This window comes from Corapipo altera, unplaced genomic scaffold (genome assembly GCF_003945725.1).
Source record: "Corapipo altera isolate COAL_440 unplaced genomic scaffold, ASM394572v1 75, whole genome shotgun sequence".
Taxonomy (NCBI): domain Eukaryota; kingdom Metazoa; phylum Chordata; class Aves; order Passeriformes; family Pipridae; genus Corapipo; species Corapipo altera.
This window is the reverse complement of record NW_020884887.1, coordinates 116,558-133,432: the sequence shown is the minus strand read 5'-3', so window position 1 is coordinate 133,432 and position 16,875 is coordinate 116,558. Positions and strand designations below refer to the sequence as shown.

The following is a 16,875-nucleotide window of genomic DNA, read 5'->3' as shown; positions in this document are numbered from 1 at the left end:
TGTGTGCTGGGATGTGTGTGTGTGTGTGCTGGGATGTGTGTGTGTGTGTGCTGGGATGTGTGTGTGTGTGTGCTGGGATGTGTGTGTGTGTGTGCTGGGATGTGTGTGTGTGTGTGCTGTGATGTGTGTGTGTGTGTGCTGGGATGTGTGTGTGTGTGTGCTGGGATGTGTGTGTGTGTGTGCTGGGATGTGTGTGTGTGTGTGCTGGGATGTGTGTGTGTGTGTGCTGGGATGTGTGAGCTCACTCTCCACTGGGCTCACTGGGAGCAGGTGACTGGAGATGTGCTGATGCTGCCGTTTGACTGTGTCCAGTTTAAAGCCAAACAAAGCCAGGCCAACGATTCTGCCTGTGGCTGAAGTTTTCCCTTAGCTAATCACAGCAGTGCAGGAATACAACCAGCAGAGCATTTGTTTTAAGTGTATAAATGTAGTTTATACACTTTAGTTTATACACTGCTGTGGCCCTGGGAAAGGTGTTGCGGGATTGTTACAAGATTGTTGCAGCATGAGGTGGTGAGGGAAGGACAGAAAGGTTGGCAAGGAAAAACCATCAGGCACCCAAGTAGTTTGCTATGATTTTGCTGCCCTGGCAAATCTTTCTGGCTTTTATCTGTGTTAAGGGTGGAAAAAAACCCCTTAAAAAATAAAATCCCTGATTTGTCATTCAAAAAAAAAATCCAAAATGAAGTGCTAAGCTCCTGTTGAACTGTGCTATCCAGTACCTCCCATTTAATCCCAGCAAAGCTCCAAAACAAATTCAGGTTTTTCAGACTCGTGTAGGTGTTTATAAACTACTGCTTAATCCCATCCTTGTCCTTTTAATTTGGATTAAAGTTACCATTGTGTTCTGAATATTTCTCTGAAATTTTCTTACAAAACCAAAAGCAAGTTGGGAAGGAGGCCTTTAGTTGCCAGTGGATAAAAGTTTTTTTTCATTAAAAAAAAAAAAAGCCCAAACCAGAGCAAACCCCAACAATTTACTGGAGCTGGTAGAATTAGCTATTACTCTCAGACAGAGCTGGAAATAGTTTTCACTGTGATATTGCTTTTGTCCTAATTGAAGCTGCTGCTTTAGGGCACGAGGTAACCCAGGAGTCAGAGATCTCTCCCAGATGCTCCTCTGCAGTGAGATGGGTGCAAAAGCTGTTTGCTGCATGACACCAGAGTAATCCGTGATGCTTCCATATTATACATATTGCATGTAGTTAGGATCAAAGTGCATTTGCTTGAGTGATTAGCATGATTTTATGCACATCTGTGATGAAAGTCGTGGTTCCTGTGAGGAATGAGCAGTGTTGAGGACGGTGTCTGGGAGCTTGTCACCCTGTAGCAAGGCAAATGTGTCTTTGTGGAGATTTAATAGAAAAAATGCCTTGGAAAATGGAAAGATTGAGTTTCGTTGTCAAGATCCTGGATTAGGAAGCATAAACATTAGGGCACTGTGAGTGAGTGGCACAGGGAAGGTTCGTGAGCTGGGTAAGGTCACGATCAGGCAGGAATCTTCTGTTCCTGGCTCCATGGTTTTCTCTTCCCTTGCCAGTTCAGGTGCTGTCTAGAAAGGCACTTTGCTGGTCAGAGTCACCTTGCTGTGCTGATAAAACTCTGGGAAAAACCAAACTGGCAGAAAAATGGAGAGTTGGGGTGTAGCAAAGTCTGGCACGGTCAGGATTTTAAATAGGATGAGTATGAGAAGATAATTATATGGATAACTCTTCTGGTATTATTCTTTCCTTTTGAAGTCTCATATGGTAACAATGCTGCTATAAGGTTTAAACTAATCCCTTATTTCAATATTTTAAGCTAAAGTATGTGTGGTGTTCCATATCTGTCAAATATCTGTATTTTTCCTTGCATTTGGAAAACAAAGGAAATGGGTGGATTGGACTGGGGGAGAGGAATTAAATGGAACTACAAACTATTTGGGGAGATTGGGATTTTGCTTGAAACATCTGTAAGTCTGTGTGGAGCTGGTTTTCATTGCTGAATTTGCTTGTGGGGCTTCCAGGCTTTACTGAAAATGAAAGTTGGTGGCTGAGGTGGTGAATCACCTGACTGGGTAACCTGATATCAAAGTGACGTGAGACTAAATTGAAATCAAAATTTCTAAATTGAAACCCAAGGAATCTAATTTCTCAAAAGAAATGTTAACAAATATCGACCCGTTAATCAAGGATTCGTGTTTGTGTGGGATTTTAAATTAGTTTTCAGATTCTGAGGTATCTGAGCACACTGATGTAAAAGGAGATGATCCTGAAAAGGGAACCCTTGTCATCAAAATGCTACTGAAATAGCAGTAAGAACTAATTGTAGCTGGAGAAGTACTTCCTGGCTTTTGATTTTGGAAAGGGAAAATCTCACTGCTACAGCTGCTGTGCTGGAGAGTGGAGAGAATGTGATGGAGATTACTGGTTCCTGTTCTGGCAACTGCATTGAAATAGATGCAAATGCAAATATAATATTAAGAGTTTGCAGTGTCAAGTAAGTGAAAATTGGAAGCTGGAATGAAAGGTGGTTTTCTCCAATTGTGTGTGTGTGTTGTGATGCTTTTTATCAGACACCCCCTTTCTATTGGATAGAAAATACCTTTTGGATATAGTGGATATTGTGGGGGAGTTCCTATTATTTTTAAGAGTGTGGATTTGTGAAGAAAGGGATATTTTGAAGTTAAGACCATGAAACATTATCCAAGAGAATAAATTTCTGCTTTTGCCAGAAAATGATCTGAACGTGGTTTTTCAGATTGCATGGTAAATGTCATTTTTGGGTGTCACAGTTTGCTGTCAGGAATCTGATTTGTAGCAATTGAGAATTCAGCTGCTCTCAAAATCTATGGGGAACTGTGATGGGGACACATGAAATAATGTAAAATGCTAATTAATAAAATTTAAAAAAGGAACCGAACCCTCAAGCTGCAGCTCCTAATTTCATGCTAAATGAGTTTTATTTAGCATGTCCAAATACTAATTGAGAAGAAGAAAACTAAAAATTGCAGCCAGTGAGTTCTGTTTGTGCCATGCACTTGGTGAGACGGGGGAAAATACAGTTTTACAGTCACAGTTTGTATCACACATATATAAAAGGATAAGTTCTTGTGTGCAGTGCAGTTACTGGTGGGGACACAGTGAGTTTTCAGTGCACTGGGGCTGAGCTCAGACCATAACTGTGATATTCAGTGGTAATGAGTCTTGGCTTGGAAAGACTGAAAGCCTCGGTGTAGTGTTTTTAGTGTTTTAGAAAACAAAGCTAAAATAATCCCTGAAATAATCCCTACCATATCAAATCTCTACTGCTCCCTGCCTGGGAGTGATGTTGGAATGACCCACTGAGAAACAGAGACGTTCTGGTTAATGCTTTTCTCAAAAAATGTCCTCAAAGTGAGAACTTGCAAAGAATTTTGAAACGTGGTCAGCTGAGCAAAAAAACACCATTGGGGGGTGTAAAACTTCTATGAGGTTTAGTTGGTTGTGGTCTAAATAATTCAGCATTACATAATAGAAATGTTTATTTTCAGTGTGTGGTTGCTGATGTTCGTATAGTGTCTTTCTCTGGCAGGTTTCCTCTGCTAAGGAATTTGGGATTTGCCACTTTGTTCCTCTCCAGGGAAACCCAGTTTGTCCATTTTTACAAACGTTTTGCCATTTTCAGGGTGTGTTTTGGACGTGCCAGGATTTTAAATAGTCTTTTTTTAAATTATCTGATGGTTGCATCCTTCAGGTCTGAAGTTGGGGGCACAACTTGCACAATAACAGATGTTTGCTTTTGGCCACCAGCGTCAGCTCCTGGTGTCACCTTAATCCAGCAGAACTGTTTTTGCAGGACAGTTCTTTTATTGTGATTTGAAAGCTGGCAAAGACTTACTCCAAGAGTTTGGCTGGGCTTTTCTGCTCCCAGATTGGCACCAAGTGCCTGAGCTGCTCAGTTTATCATCCTCTGATCGCTGGTGCTGCCCGTGGGCAACACTGTTCTTTTTTCACTCCAGGTGCTCCTCTTGGAGAAGCAAAACATGAGGTAAAATAGAGCTTATGGTAAAAGGCAGCTCACTACCAATGTATTTATTAAGGGCAGGTGTGCCAGGAGAGGACCTGTGTGGTGGAAAATCGATGTCAAATGTGGTTTTTTTGAAAGGCAAGGTAGAACTGGCTATTCCTGAGCAGGGGTTGTGTCATTATACATATAATATTAGCAATGGCAGCAATGTAGAGAGTAGAGTGTGGTGTCTGAAGTAACTGGTTGGGCTCGGCTTTGCTGGTTTTTTGTTGTTGGGGGGGGGGATTGTTTTTGGTTTTGCTTTATGTGGGTGATCTAGATGCCAGTGAGATTCTTGTCGATGCATCCTGAGATTACAAGCTGCTGAAGGTCTCCTTTTACACGTGATCCTGGGTACTTCACTGAGCCTGTAAACACTGTGTGAACTCTTCAAAGGGGCACCAGAATCACAAAGAAACTTAAGTATAGGGTGCTTAACTTAATAAAGAGGGTTTTACACTTTAACTGCTTTATTGAAGAAGTTTGTTTTCAAGGGCAAATGGCATCACTCAGGCCATACTCTCACTTAAAACAGCTGTTTTCCTTACACAAGTAAACTTTCCCTGTAACTCTGATATTTTTTAGCCGAGTGTAAATTACATTTTTTAACAACACTTTATCTTAGATTTTTTTAAAGCATATGAATTTTAGAAGATGAGTAGACCAGAATAAGTTATTAATATTTTCTAATTCCTTTATCTGAAGAGCACTAGTCAATGTGTGGCCTCTTCCCTGAGGACTTTATTCTGAGCAATCAGCATACAGTAAACCACATGTAAATATTTAAAATGTATTCAAAAATTGTAAATACATTTATGTCCCTCATTCTGATGCTGTAAATTAGATATATTAGTGCAGAAACAATGTGGGTCTTGATGGGTGTACTGACAATGCTATAATTTAGTTTACTGGCTCTGAAACTGATGTACTATGAAGCTGGGGTTTGGGACATTTATTTTGACATCATCAGATTTTTGTTAGTTATATGGGGAATTAGCCACCTGAGACCTTACAGGACAGGGTATGCTCAGTCCTGCTTGTTGCCTTCTTGGCTTGTGGTAGCACCTATGATGTGCTGGAATTAATATTGTTCTGGCAGAGTCACTGCTTGTTGGCATAAAACTAACAGTTGTCTTTGACAGTCTAGAACTTCTCAATTCCTCTGAATGGAACATAATCACCCCTGACTCTGCAAGGTTTTGTGTGAATCATTGGACATTACCATTTACACTTGGATATGTTGGTCTCTTTGGAGCAGTCTTCTTTGATGTCCAAAATATATGTGCTATGAGGGACTTCACTGTGTGTTTTCTGAAGATAAAAACCTGCTTGTGTTGCAGTTTTTCTGAGGTGATACCTGTGTGTCTGACAGGTGAAACTCAGATCACACTGAGAAATTACCAGCTCGTTTCAGGTCACCTTAAAACTCTCACCTTGGTGGTGGCAAGGTGGGAATATCCCGGTGAGTCTGAAAGTCAACAAGGAAATTGGAGTTTTGGTTATAGGTGTGTATTGGATGAGCAAGCTTCTCCCTTGAAAGAGGAGCTTCTTGTTCTAATACACCTCTGTAATCAAGTTCAGGCTAATTTAAATAGTTCAGTAATATGGCATTAAGGTGTGGAACATCTGGCACCGACTGCCACTGAGTTCCTTCGTGTGCCATAGTAGCTTTAGGAACAAAAGTGATCTGCTCCAGCCTCAGCCTGGTTACACAGGAGTTGGTTGTACTGCACATTTCATCTCTGTTCAACTGCAGAATTGTTGACTTGTTTAAACTGGTAAAGTGCCCTATTCAGATGCAGCCTAAATCTGTGTACTGTAGAATTAGTGTTTTGTGGCCCAATAGAAGGACTAATCTGCTTGCAGATCTTGGAATTGGTACTTTTCTGTCCAGTTTAGAGATCTACAGCCTGTGTGTTGATGGGTTGGATGGGGAGGAGCCAGGTCTATATATTACCAGTCAGGGGAGGCTGTTAGAGTCATAGGATAATTTTTGGGTTGGAAGTGACCTTTAAAATCATCTTGTTCCACACCCCTGCCATGGGACACCTTCCACTATCCCAGGTTGCTCCAAGCCCCGTCCAAGCTGGCCTTGAACACTTCCAGGGATGGGGCAGCCACAGCTTCTCTGAGCAACCTGTGCCAGGGACATTTGAGAGCTCTCTCTTTTCCATTGTTGGATAGTGCTGCTGGCCTTGTTCCTGCCAGGGTTTGGGAACACACTGGCACGTGGCTTCAGCAGCAGCTGTTCAGCTGAAGAACTGCCCCACAACAGAGGATGTGAAGGTGTGTCTGCCTCTGTGGGCCCTGCAGTGGGCTGGCTGTGCACATTTGAGGGAAAAGCAGCAAAATCACAGTATAGGTGATAGTCTCTCCTCTCTCTGTCCTTCCAGTTGTCAGTTCTTCAGGAATGTCTTTAAATAGTGATGTTCAGGGACACTGTTCTTAGCTTGGCAGAAGGCTCAGGCTTTGCAGTAATTCTGTCTAAGCTATTTTCAAATTTACCTTTTTGGCCTTTGCATGGCAGCTCATCTTGTATAAAGGCACTTCCTTTTGGCTTGCTTATGAATGTTCTCTCCATAATTTTAGTGGTAAGCTGTAACTGTGCATTAGGAATGTCACCATCTCCATAGGGTTAATGACTGCGGACTGTTCTCAGTAAAAAACTGTAGCTCCCATATATTCTTCCCAGACTTATCCTGGAACAGTGATCAGTCCATGAAAAGATGGTATTGCAACCTCTGTGGTGGCTTGTGTTCCTGAAAGTATTCATTACCCCCCAGGAAGCACAGAATGTCAGACACTGGGTTCAGTTCAGGTAATATCAGATCAGTAACACACTAGTGAGACTGAAATAATGTGAGAAATCGTGATCACTTGTGTGCAAGAGTGGGCAGAATGGTCCTGAGGATGCTTTCATATTTGTTGGTGGGAGGAGGCAAGAACAGTTTTGGTCCAGTACCTGCACATAAATCAGACTGTTGCAGTCCCTGTGTGTATGAGGGTGACACAAGAGCAAATGGTTATGAAGTGGACATGAAAATAATTACATTAGAGATTAAAAGATACCTGAGCATTACAGCATGGGGATTCTGGCATAGTCATCCTAAATCATAGCAAAGGAAAAATGGATATAAACTGTGGAAGGGGAGTGAATGAATGAGTGACTGAATGAATGGGTGTCTGCAGTGGTAATTCCTGTAGTCTGTCTCCCTTTGACTCCATTCAGCTGAACAAATGTCTGCTCTGATTTCTTCTGTAGCTGATGATTAGTTCTGGCATGTGCAATGCAAAGAAAGTATGAAGCAAAGAGCTGGGGGTGGCACCTGGGTTGAGTTCTAGTTGGTGAGATAGATAAAAAGTATCTTCCACTTACCCTCCAAAAGGTCTTGGAGTGGTTGTAGCTCCTTTTTTGGGTCTGGAGTGAGCTGGAAGTGCACTTTGACTTGCCAGAAGGAAGAGCCAGTGATCTGAGATCGGTGAGTCCTGCAGGAGACCACCAGCAGTAATCCATGAAAACAGGAACTCTGCAGTGGGTAAAGTTCATTTGTCTTTACTGGACACAGGACTGAGGTCTGTGGTGTGACTTCTGCCTTCAGAAATCCCAGGTATAAATGCTTCAACAACAAACTTTTAAAATGGAGAGGGTATCAAGTGTAGGTTCTGCTTGTCTGGGTAACCTGTCTGACCTACTGCCTTGGTGATCTGCAGTAATGGAGATACCCAGTGTAGTTTCAGATAACCACTTCAGCTTTTGCTTTGCGACAGGTTTTGGTGGTGGTGGTTTGGTGGTTTTTCTGGGTTGGTTTCTTTTTAGTGGACTTTGCATCTTCCACTTCTTTTGCCAGCAGTAGGGCTGTTAACAGCTCCTTCAATGAGACTCTTCTAAGTGGAGGGAAAGTGTAGTGATGTTGCTCCTTGTAAGCTGAATCACCCCTTTCCAGCCTTTGCTCGGGGGTCCTGTGGATTCCTCTCGAGTACTTTTCCACGTTGCTCACCAGGGTGTTCAGCTTCGGTTGCCACAGTCCCAGACGAGGCCTCAGTGCTGGGTGGTGAAGACTTAATTCTTTGTCTTTCCTTCAGCATTACTTTCTGTTCACTGCAAGCCGGTGTAAGCCAGCACTGCCACCAGAAATAGCTTGTGTAAACATCCCAGCAGTCGCTCTGGGAGCTGTCCTGGGGAAGCAGAGCTGTGTAAAAACTATTCACTTTCTCTGTGTTTGATATTAAATCGATGTCCTGAGAGAGTCTTGCAGTGACTGTCCCCCGGTCCCACCTGCCCCAACTGCAGAGCCAGCAGCACTTCCATCCCCTTTACACCACCAGCAAATTCACTTTGCACTAATTTGTGAGGCGTGAGCTGTGGCATTTGAGGCTTGTTGTTTATAACCTCGCTATATTTAACAGCAGTGGCTGGAAGGGTAATGGCATCAACAGTTTGGAGGTGGAAGGGACTCTTCAGAGAGTCCATGGCCTCACTTTTCTGTGCTTGGATTGCTCTGCACTAGCCAGGCTTCCAGCCCCAGACAGATGGAGTGGACAGGTCGAGCTGTAATTTCTCACTTTATCGTGGAGTGGGTCATTTGTTATAAATTGTTTTTCACAGCCCCTTGACAATGCTGAAGCAATCCAGAGGTAGGATGTTGAAACCAGGGAGGTAGCAAGGATATTGAGGTGTTGGAGCAGGTCCAGAGAACAGCAATGAGGCTGGTGAAGGGACTTGAGCACAAGTCCCAAGAGGAGAGGCTGAGGGAGCTGGGGGGGCTCAACTTGGAGAAGAGGAGACTCAGGGGAGACCTCCTCACTCTCTACAACTCCCTGACAGGAGGTTGTGGCCAGGTGGGGGTTGGTCTCTTCTCCCAGGAACCAGCAATAGGACAAGAGGGCTCGGTCTTAAGCTGTGCCAGGGGAGGTTTGGGTTGGATATCAGGAAAAAATTTGTTACGGAGGGAGCAATCGATCAGCCATTGGAATGGGCTGCCCAGGGAGGGGGAGGAGTCACCATCCCTGGAGGTGTTTAAGGTGAGACTGGATGTGGCATCAGTGCCACGGGCTGGGAACCACAGCGAGGTTGGATCAAACTTTGGACTTGATGATCTCCGAAGTCTTTTCCAACCTGGTTGATTCTGTGATAAGCAGCTCATCTCAGCCTTAGTTTCCATCAGCCAAGTAATCTCCTGAATCCCTTGGGAAGCGTCTGTCTCAATGGCAGGATAGGGACTCTCCATCATTTCCAGCAACACCATGTTCCAGTACTGTAATCCAGCACTGGGAGCACAGAGTGCCTAGTGTGTACTGGCCTAAAGTGTTTAAGGGTGGAGAAATTTGTTAAGTATCGATTCTTATGTTAACGAGGAACAAATTGGACGCTCTCAAACTGGGGCAATACATGGTCTGAAAACGATGTACAAATCCAAAATGGGATTTTGGCACTTATTCTGTAAGAATGACAAGCTGGGTTGTGGGAGATGTGGCGTAAATCAAACCTGCAGAGAGATGCACATTCCAAACAGCAAATCTTCTGAGGGACGAGATGCCTTATTTCTGAGATTTATATCTAATTGGACCCTCTTAACAGCTAAGGAATTGAAGTTTCACTCATCACTGGGGAAGGTGGCTAATCTATAAACTAGTAATCATTTGGGTTTTTGTAGCACATGAAATCAATTGATTTGGAGTTTTGGGGGGTGTGGAGGGGCGTGTTTGCACTATTTGAACATTTGTACGTGAAGATATAAGCCCTGCTTACACTGCAGTGATGTTTGCACGTGTTAAATAGGCTGTGCTGAACTATATGGGGTAAAACCTGCGTGGAGTAAAACTTGAGCAAAGAAATGGTTGTGAAAGTTCCTTGAATCTAAGCATTTCTACTGTGTGATATCTGTGTAGGAGGGGCATTGATCTCAATTATATTTAAAATATTTGAAATTTCATTTAGTAATTTTTGTTCCTGTAGCTAGAGCTGGGTGATTTAGAGTGGTAAATTATTAGCAATTTAGGCTAATAACTTCTAAAAGCTTTTTCCTACTCTACAAAAAGGAACAGAAAAGGTATATTAGAGCTCAGTCTACTTCATCTTGGGTGGAGTTGGGTGGGAAAGGCATAATAAATTGAAAAAACTAAATAAATAAATTGAAAAACTCTTCGCAGTCAGAAAATATTAAACCAAACCTGTGGAGTAATACCTGTTTCCCAGACTTCTGATTTGGGGTTTCATACCTGAATTTATCCTTATTCTCCTTAATTGGATTTTTTTTTTTTCCTTAAATTCTTCAAAGGTTTAAGCTGGGGACAAGTAACAAAGCTGCCAGTTGAAAAATAATGGGTTTTTTTCTCTTGTATTATAGTTAATCAAATGTTCAGGTGTTGTTTAAAAGTCAGCAGTTGGTTTTCAGTAGCTGATTTTCCTGGCATGTTTGCGAACAATTTGTAACTAATAGTGCATGTGGCTGAACTCTAAACGAGCGTCTCTGCGTTTCTTTTGTGTGACTTTCCTACTAACCCGACTGATGGTGCACTGAAGGAATTGGTAAATTGTCCACTGCCGATGGCAAAGCCTTCGCAGATCCCGAGGTTCTCCGGAGACTGACGTCCTCGGTCAGCTGCGCGCTGGACGAGGCGGCGGCTGCGCTGACGCGGATGAGGGCCGAGAACAACCACAACACAGGACAAGTGGACAAGTATGTACTGATCCCCCCCCACCCCCCCAATTCCCCAACTATAGTTTGTGGGTTTTTATTTCCAATTCAGTTTATTTTGTAGTTAGTGCTTGGTGACGTGTCTGCCCCGCGACTGGCGGAAGCAAAGGTGTTGGATCTGAAGGTGTAACTGCTGTCCCATCAGGTTGTTGGCTTCGTAGGGTGAGAGAGAAATGCAAAAAAGTGGTACTTTCTGACATGCTGCTCTTTCTGTGTGCCAGACAGAAATTTCACGGAATATTCTGAGTTGGAAGGGACCCACAGGGATCGAGTACAGCTCTTAAGTGAATGACCCATACAGGAATCTAACCCACAACCTTGGGGTTATTAGCACCATGCTCTGACCAACTGAGCTAATCTCTGGGTCAGACAGTTGATTTCTTTGTCAAAAAAGGATTAAATTCTTAGCTGTAGAAGAGGGGGTGATTGCTTTCCAATTACTGCCTCAGCACACTTTGTTGGAAACTAGTGAACCTAATTCATTGTGTTAGAAGTGGAAAGAGAACACTGCAGGAAAGAGGACACTTGCAGGGCAGTGATTTTTTTTCCCCAGGATCTTGCTCAGGAACTTAGGAGAAAGTGAAACTGTACTATGTGATAACTTTTGGTAACTGGTAATGAGAAGAGCCTTTAACTCCCACTATGACAGAACTGCAGGTTTGTTCTTTGTCACAAAGGTTTTCCTCCACTGTGGAAATTTCACAACATCCCCAGGGGTCCTGAGGTGTTTTCTGAGGTGATGCAAATAGTTCTGAAACTGTTGGGATGGTGTGACTGCATGTCCTGTTGAACTTCTGTTGAACTTCAGACCTAGGATCAAAAATATGCCTCAGTATGATGGGGGACCCAGTGACAGGGAATACTGCCTTGGCCTTGAGCTTCACTGGTGAGATGGACTTTCAGGAATCCCAAGCTCCTGACATGATTGGGAAGGTCTGGACTAAGGACAGCTTGTCTTGGATTAGTGTCCGGTCAGGGAGCATTTAAACAGGTTGGACATAGTCCAGTAGACAAGTTCATAGGACCTGATAGGATGCCTCTCTGAGGACTGAAAGAATAGTTGTCTTTGCTGTTAGACCCTTTTTTTTCTGGTACAGAAAAAGATGTAAAGGAGAGATGACTTGGTTTGAAATAAATTGAAGCTCAGTTCACCTTTTCCAGGGTTGGTTTAGTGTCCTTTCCTATGTCTCAGGGGAAACAGCAATTCTCTCCAGAGGTTAGTGATGGTTAAAATCGTGATTATAGACTTCTGAGCTGTTTGATTCCAAGAACTGGGAGGTTGTCCTGTCTTTTCCTTCTAACTCTTAGCTTACAGATTTACTCTTTTTGAGGACGAGTTAGTAGTGTTCCAGTAGGGTTTGTGTTGTTACTGCTGTTTAAAAAAACATGCACTTCAATTGCCTTATTTCATCCATCTGAAAACGTCCTTAATGTGCTTTTAATAGTGCATGAAAAGAAACACAGTAAACTTCTGTAAGGCTTCATCCTTTCTTCCTCTAAGGTGTCATTAGGTAATATAAGGCTCTTTCTTATGAAAACTGGTGTTTTCAAGTAAAAAAAAAAGAAGCTTTGGGCTAGTGCAGAGAAGGAAATTGTCCCACAACAGGAGGGACGAGGGTCAGACATTTGTCTGGGTGCAATATTCATATTAGTGGTCTCTTTGATACTTGGCTGCTTGATTTTTGGCTTTGTCTGTAGTAGGCATTTGCCCTGGCTCCTGCAGTCAGCACTTTGTCACGTGTGTCTGGCATGCCCTGCAGGGGGAATAGCATCAGAGGGGTTTGCTCCTGTCTCTTGCAGACACCACGAAAGAATCTTCTCTCTTCATCTGGTCTGTATGAGAGCATACGTGTTAGCAACTGATGAGGCCATGAGCTGATTTAGACATAAGGAAAGTCTTCATCTCCATTTCACTTATGGAAATAGTGTGTGTGTGTATGTGTATATATATATATATATATACACTTTATTTAAAAACCATATATCTGTAAGGTATATTTTTGAGTCATGCTTAGTACTCATGTCATAAGTCTTTACTTAAAGGCTTCCTCCTTGCCCAAGGAAGCTGCCCAGCTATTGCAGGTGTATTTTGAGCTGACTGTGTGGTGACTGCTCTTGCAGTCGCAGTTTGGCAGAGGCCTGTTCCGACGGGGATGTCAACGCTGTCCGGAAGCTGCTGGATGAAGGACGAAGTGTAAATGAACATACTGAAGAAGGGGAGAGCCTCCTTTGCTTGGCCTGTTCAGCAGGATATTATGAATTGGCACAAGTAAGTAACAAATACAATCAGGACTAAACCTTTGTCTGAGGGGTCTCTTTGACAGGCAAACGTTTTAGTCCTTCTGGTTATTATAATTTTTTTATTATTTAGAATATAGGTCAACACAGCTTGTGGTGGGTTTCCAGTTATTGCTTGGGTTTTTTAATGGAAAATGCAGTCATATGTGCCTTTAGGTTGAAGGGACTTATCTGAGGAATGAATCTTATGTTTTATGATGCATCTACTTTTCTGGCATTGTTCTAGATGCAGTTCAGCTGTTTTGCCAAGCAAGAGAATCTAAAATAGCAGCAAACTTAAATACTACAATGGGTTCTCTTCTAAAAACTCATGTGTCGGTCGCACAATCCTTTTATTTTTAATCACATTTTTATCAACACTGCATTAATTTCTGTTAATTTTGGGGCTGTATTGCTTCTGTATCTAAGGGCAGAATTTGTGCTGCCTTGATGTTGTTCAGGTGATAGCTCTCAGAAAGTGAGAACTCAGAGAACTTTGTGTTTTGGTGCCAGATCAGAACTGTTCACCTCTGAGCTTTGACCCATGGGTGCTCTGGTCATTAATGCAAGTGACAGTTCCTGTGCTGTCACTCTGGTCAGCGAGTTGCCCTGTGACAACTAAAAGCAGAAGGTTGGTGTTACAATTTACTGATTGGAGTGAACTCTCTCCCAGGTGCTGCTGGCAATGCACGCCAACGTCGAGGATCGAGGGAATAAGGGCGACATCACTCCCTTGATGGCAGCTGCCAGCGGGGGCTACGTGGATATTGTTAAACTCCTCCTTGTCCACTGTGCAGATGTCAATGCACAGTCCTCCACAGGTAACTGGGCAGTTAGTAACACTGCTGTCTTAAGCCCTGTTTTTGTCTGACACTTTCATTCACAAGAAAACGTGACAGAAACTTAAGAATAGGCCGGATGGTTTTTAACATAAACTCTAATGGAAAGCAGTGAAAACCACTGTGGTGTTAGATAACCAGAAAAATACATTAAATTTAGCTTTTCTCATTGATACAATCCAAAATTACCCAGTAAGACACACCCAATCAAGACAAGTTGTTTCTGCCTGGTGCTTTTTACCAAAGAGGGGTTACAATTCTTCGAGCATTGAATGTTCTCTACATTGCTGGTGCTTGATCACAGCTTAACTAACCTTGCTGAGAGCATTAACCTGCAGCTGGACTGTGTTAATATTAAGACAGAATTTAACCAGAGTTTTAAATGATGATGTGATGGAAGGGGCTCTCATGCAAGGTCCTTCTCTGCAGGGAACACAGCTCTCACGTACGCCTGTGCCGGGGGCTTTGTGGACATAGTGAAGGTGCTACTGAAAGCTGGTGCTAACATAGAAGACCACAATGAGAATGGACACACCCCCCTGATGGAAGCAGCCAGTGCAGGGCATGTCGAGGTTGCCAGAGTATTGCTGGAATATGGTGCAGGAATCAACACTCACTCCAACGAGTTCAAAGAAAGTGCACTTACACTCGCATGCTATAAAGGTATTGTCTCTTGCCTTGTTTTGTGGTTTTCTTTGAATTTGTTTGCTAGGATTCATCTAACTAAAGCTTCCAGCCATACTTGGAATATTTTCTTAAGAGTTTTGGAGTACTGGGTTTTGCTTTTAAACTCGATATAACAAAATGCTCATCCATGGCCAAGTGGTGTTAAGTCTGTGCTTGTGTCCCGATGTGATGGACGTGTGTTTGACATGTTGCAGATGAAAACTTTTAACTGGCTGTGTCCAAACTGGTGCTTTGACACACTGCCACTCCCCCCCACTACCACATTCCCTATTTCATTCACATTCCCCTCACCAACAGCCTGTGAATTCTGAAAGCATCTCTGTTGGTTCTTCATAAAACATGAAGTTGGAATGAGTGATCCTCATTAGAAATACCTGATGGGGTGAAAATACCACCATTATTACTAGTTTCTTTTCCTTCAGTATAATTTTGGAGGATGTCTGTGAATTCTTATGGATTATGAACTTCTAGGGACTTTTGACTTAATTTTTTTTGCTGTTTAAAGCTTCTATATAAAGTAAGGGTGCAGTGGTAATCTAGTGTGCTTCCAGGGTTTGTTTTCCAACAATTGCTTTTGTATAAATAGAAACTCTAAGGATGTGGATTATTATCATAGTAACTTTAGGCTTTGCCTTTGTGATTAGAATTGGAGGACACATACTTTGTATAACCCATGTGAAAACTTGTACCTGGATTTGTCATGACTTTCCTGCAGCACATGGTAGTTCCTTACAGAACAATTCCAGTGACAACACTCCTGGATGTGTCAGAGCATCATTCTTGTTTCTTGTGACCTAAAACTTAATAGGGTGATGGAATGTAAAATCTTCATTGACTAGAGATGTCCTGTGTTATCTTTGGCAAGATAGTTGAACTACCTTGTTTTTCCTGTCAGTTTAGGGAAGACTAAGTCTTGCCTTGGAGGAGGATGCTCATTGAGATGATAAAAATTTGTAAGGGGCAAAGCCTAAAATGACATAAGGTGTAATAGAGTTGAAAAAAAGTTTTGGTAAAGTTCAGCAGAAGCTTTTAAAAATGCTGTCAACTGAGCGGTATTTTTGGGAAAGGCTGTTTGAAGTTTGCCAATTATAATGTGTAAAGATTGTAATAGCAAACTGCGAAAATCTGAATTACTTCATTCAGTGTATTGTCTGTACTGCTAAAAGCTGACAATGTGAAATGCTCATTTATTTTGATGTGTTTCATTTGAAGGCCATTTAGATATGGTTCGTTTTTTGCTTGAAGCTGGAGCTGATCAAGAACACAAAACAGACGAGATGCACACGGCGCTGATGGAGGCCTGCATGGTAAATACCTGTGTTTGTACTGCTCCCTCCTCGGGGAGAGAGGAATGCAAGAGGTGATAAAGTGAGCCTTTGCTAACAATTGGGGGCTGCAGGGGAGGCTGTGTGTTGTTATTGTAAGAAAGCCTTTACTGTAGCTCCCACAGCTTCTCAGTCTAACCGCTCACAGGGAAAAAATATTGTAATTTTGGGGAGGGGTAATGTGGGGTTTTTTCAGTGCTCCCTGTGTGAAGTGTAAGAGTGATTAGTCTGCAGTGCAGTGAAATAGGAGGTTGAGCCCAAGTCACTGATTGTTTTTTAAAGCATAAGTGTTACATTCCCACCTTTGTCTTTATAAATAAGGTGTCTCAGAGTATCATGGAATGACCCTTCCAGAAGTGCACTGAACTGGATGATTCATGCCTTGCTCTTGTTCTTTCACCACTGCAGGAAGTGTTTTGCATGAAGAGATGACTTGCTTTGTTCTAGATTTTTGTAAATGGAGTTGTGAGGTTTTTCTTTTTACCTACAGTTTGATTTTTGAAAGTAATTCAGTTCTTGGCCAACTCCTAATTGCAAAGCATCCATTGAGTAAAAAATTCCCAATCCAAGAGCATCATCTTCATAAAGAGTGTGTACTGTTGTGTCAGAGCATGTCTGCAGCCATTTTTGCCCAGACCTTGGGTGACCTTTTATCTGCTCTCCAAACTGGGGAACTTCTTTGAAGAAAGAGCAAGGACCTTCTTTCCATAGGAAGCACAGCGAAGAGGGGGAAACAGAATTTGCTCCCAGGAGCCTATAATCCTTAAAAGACAGGCTGCAGTGTTCCTCCAGGCTTTTAGAGCTGGAGGATCAAGTGTTCTTTCAGTGCAGTTGTGAGGTGATGATGCAAGGGACCAAGGTCAGATTATAACATGGTGAGCTGTGTCCAGGTCTTCCTGTAGCGGGCTGGTAATAGTATCCCTGAATAGTCTTCCCTGTAGCAGAGCCTGGTGCCAAAAAGGAATTCAGAAGGACACAGTTGCAGTGGGTATGTGCTGTCACCTAAAGGAGACTGCAGCATGA

At 42.7% G+C, this 16,875-nt stretch overlaps 1 protein-coding gene across 1 annotated transcript in view; it reads left to right on the top strand.

The window, feature by feature from the left end:
* The window catches only part of LOC113947166 (ankyrin repeat and KH domain-containing protein 1-like), a 99,726-nt gene that overhangs the window by 27,098 nt on the left and 55,753 nt on the right, over positions 1 to 16,875 (top strand). Inside the window, exons 4-8 of the mRNA XM_027643462.1 lie at positions 10,550 to 10,706; positions 12,846 to 12,993; positions 13,675 to 13,822; positions 14,270 to 14,503; positions 15,740 to 15,834. Coding sequence (XP_027499263.1) covers positions 10,550 to 10,706; positions 12,846 to 12,993; positions 13,675 to 13,822; positions 14,270 to 14,503; positions 15,740 to 15,834 — 782 coding nt within the window. The remainder of the gene's footprint in view (positions 1 to 10,549; positions 10,707 to 12,845; positions 12,994 to 13,674; positions 13,823 to 14,269; positions 14,504 to 15,739; positions 15,835 to 16,875) is intronic.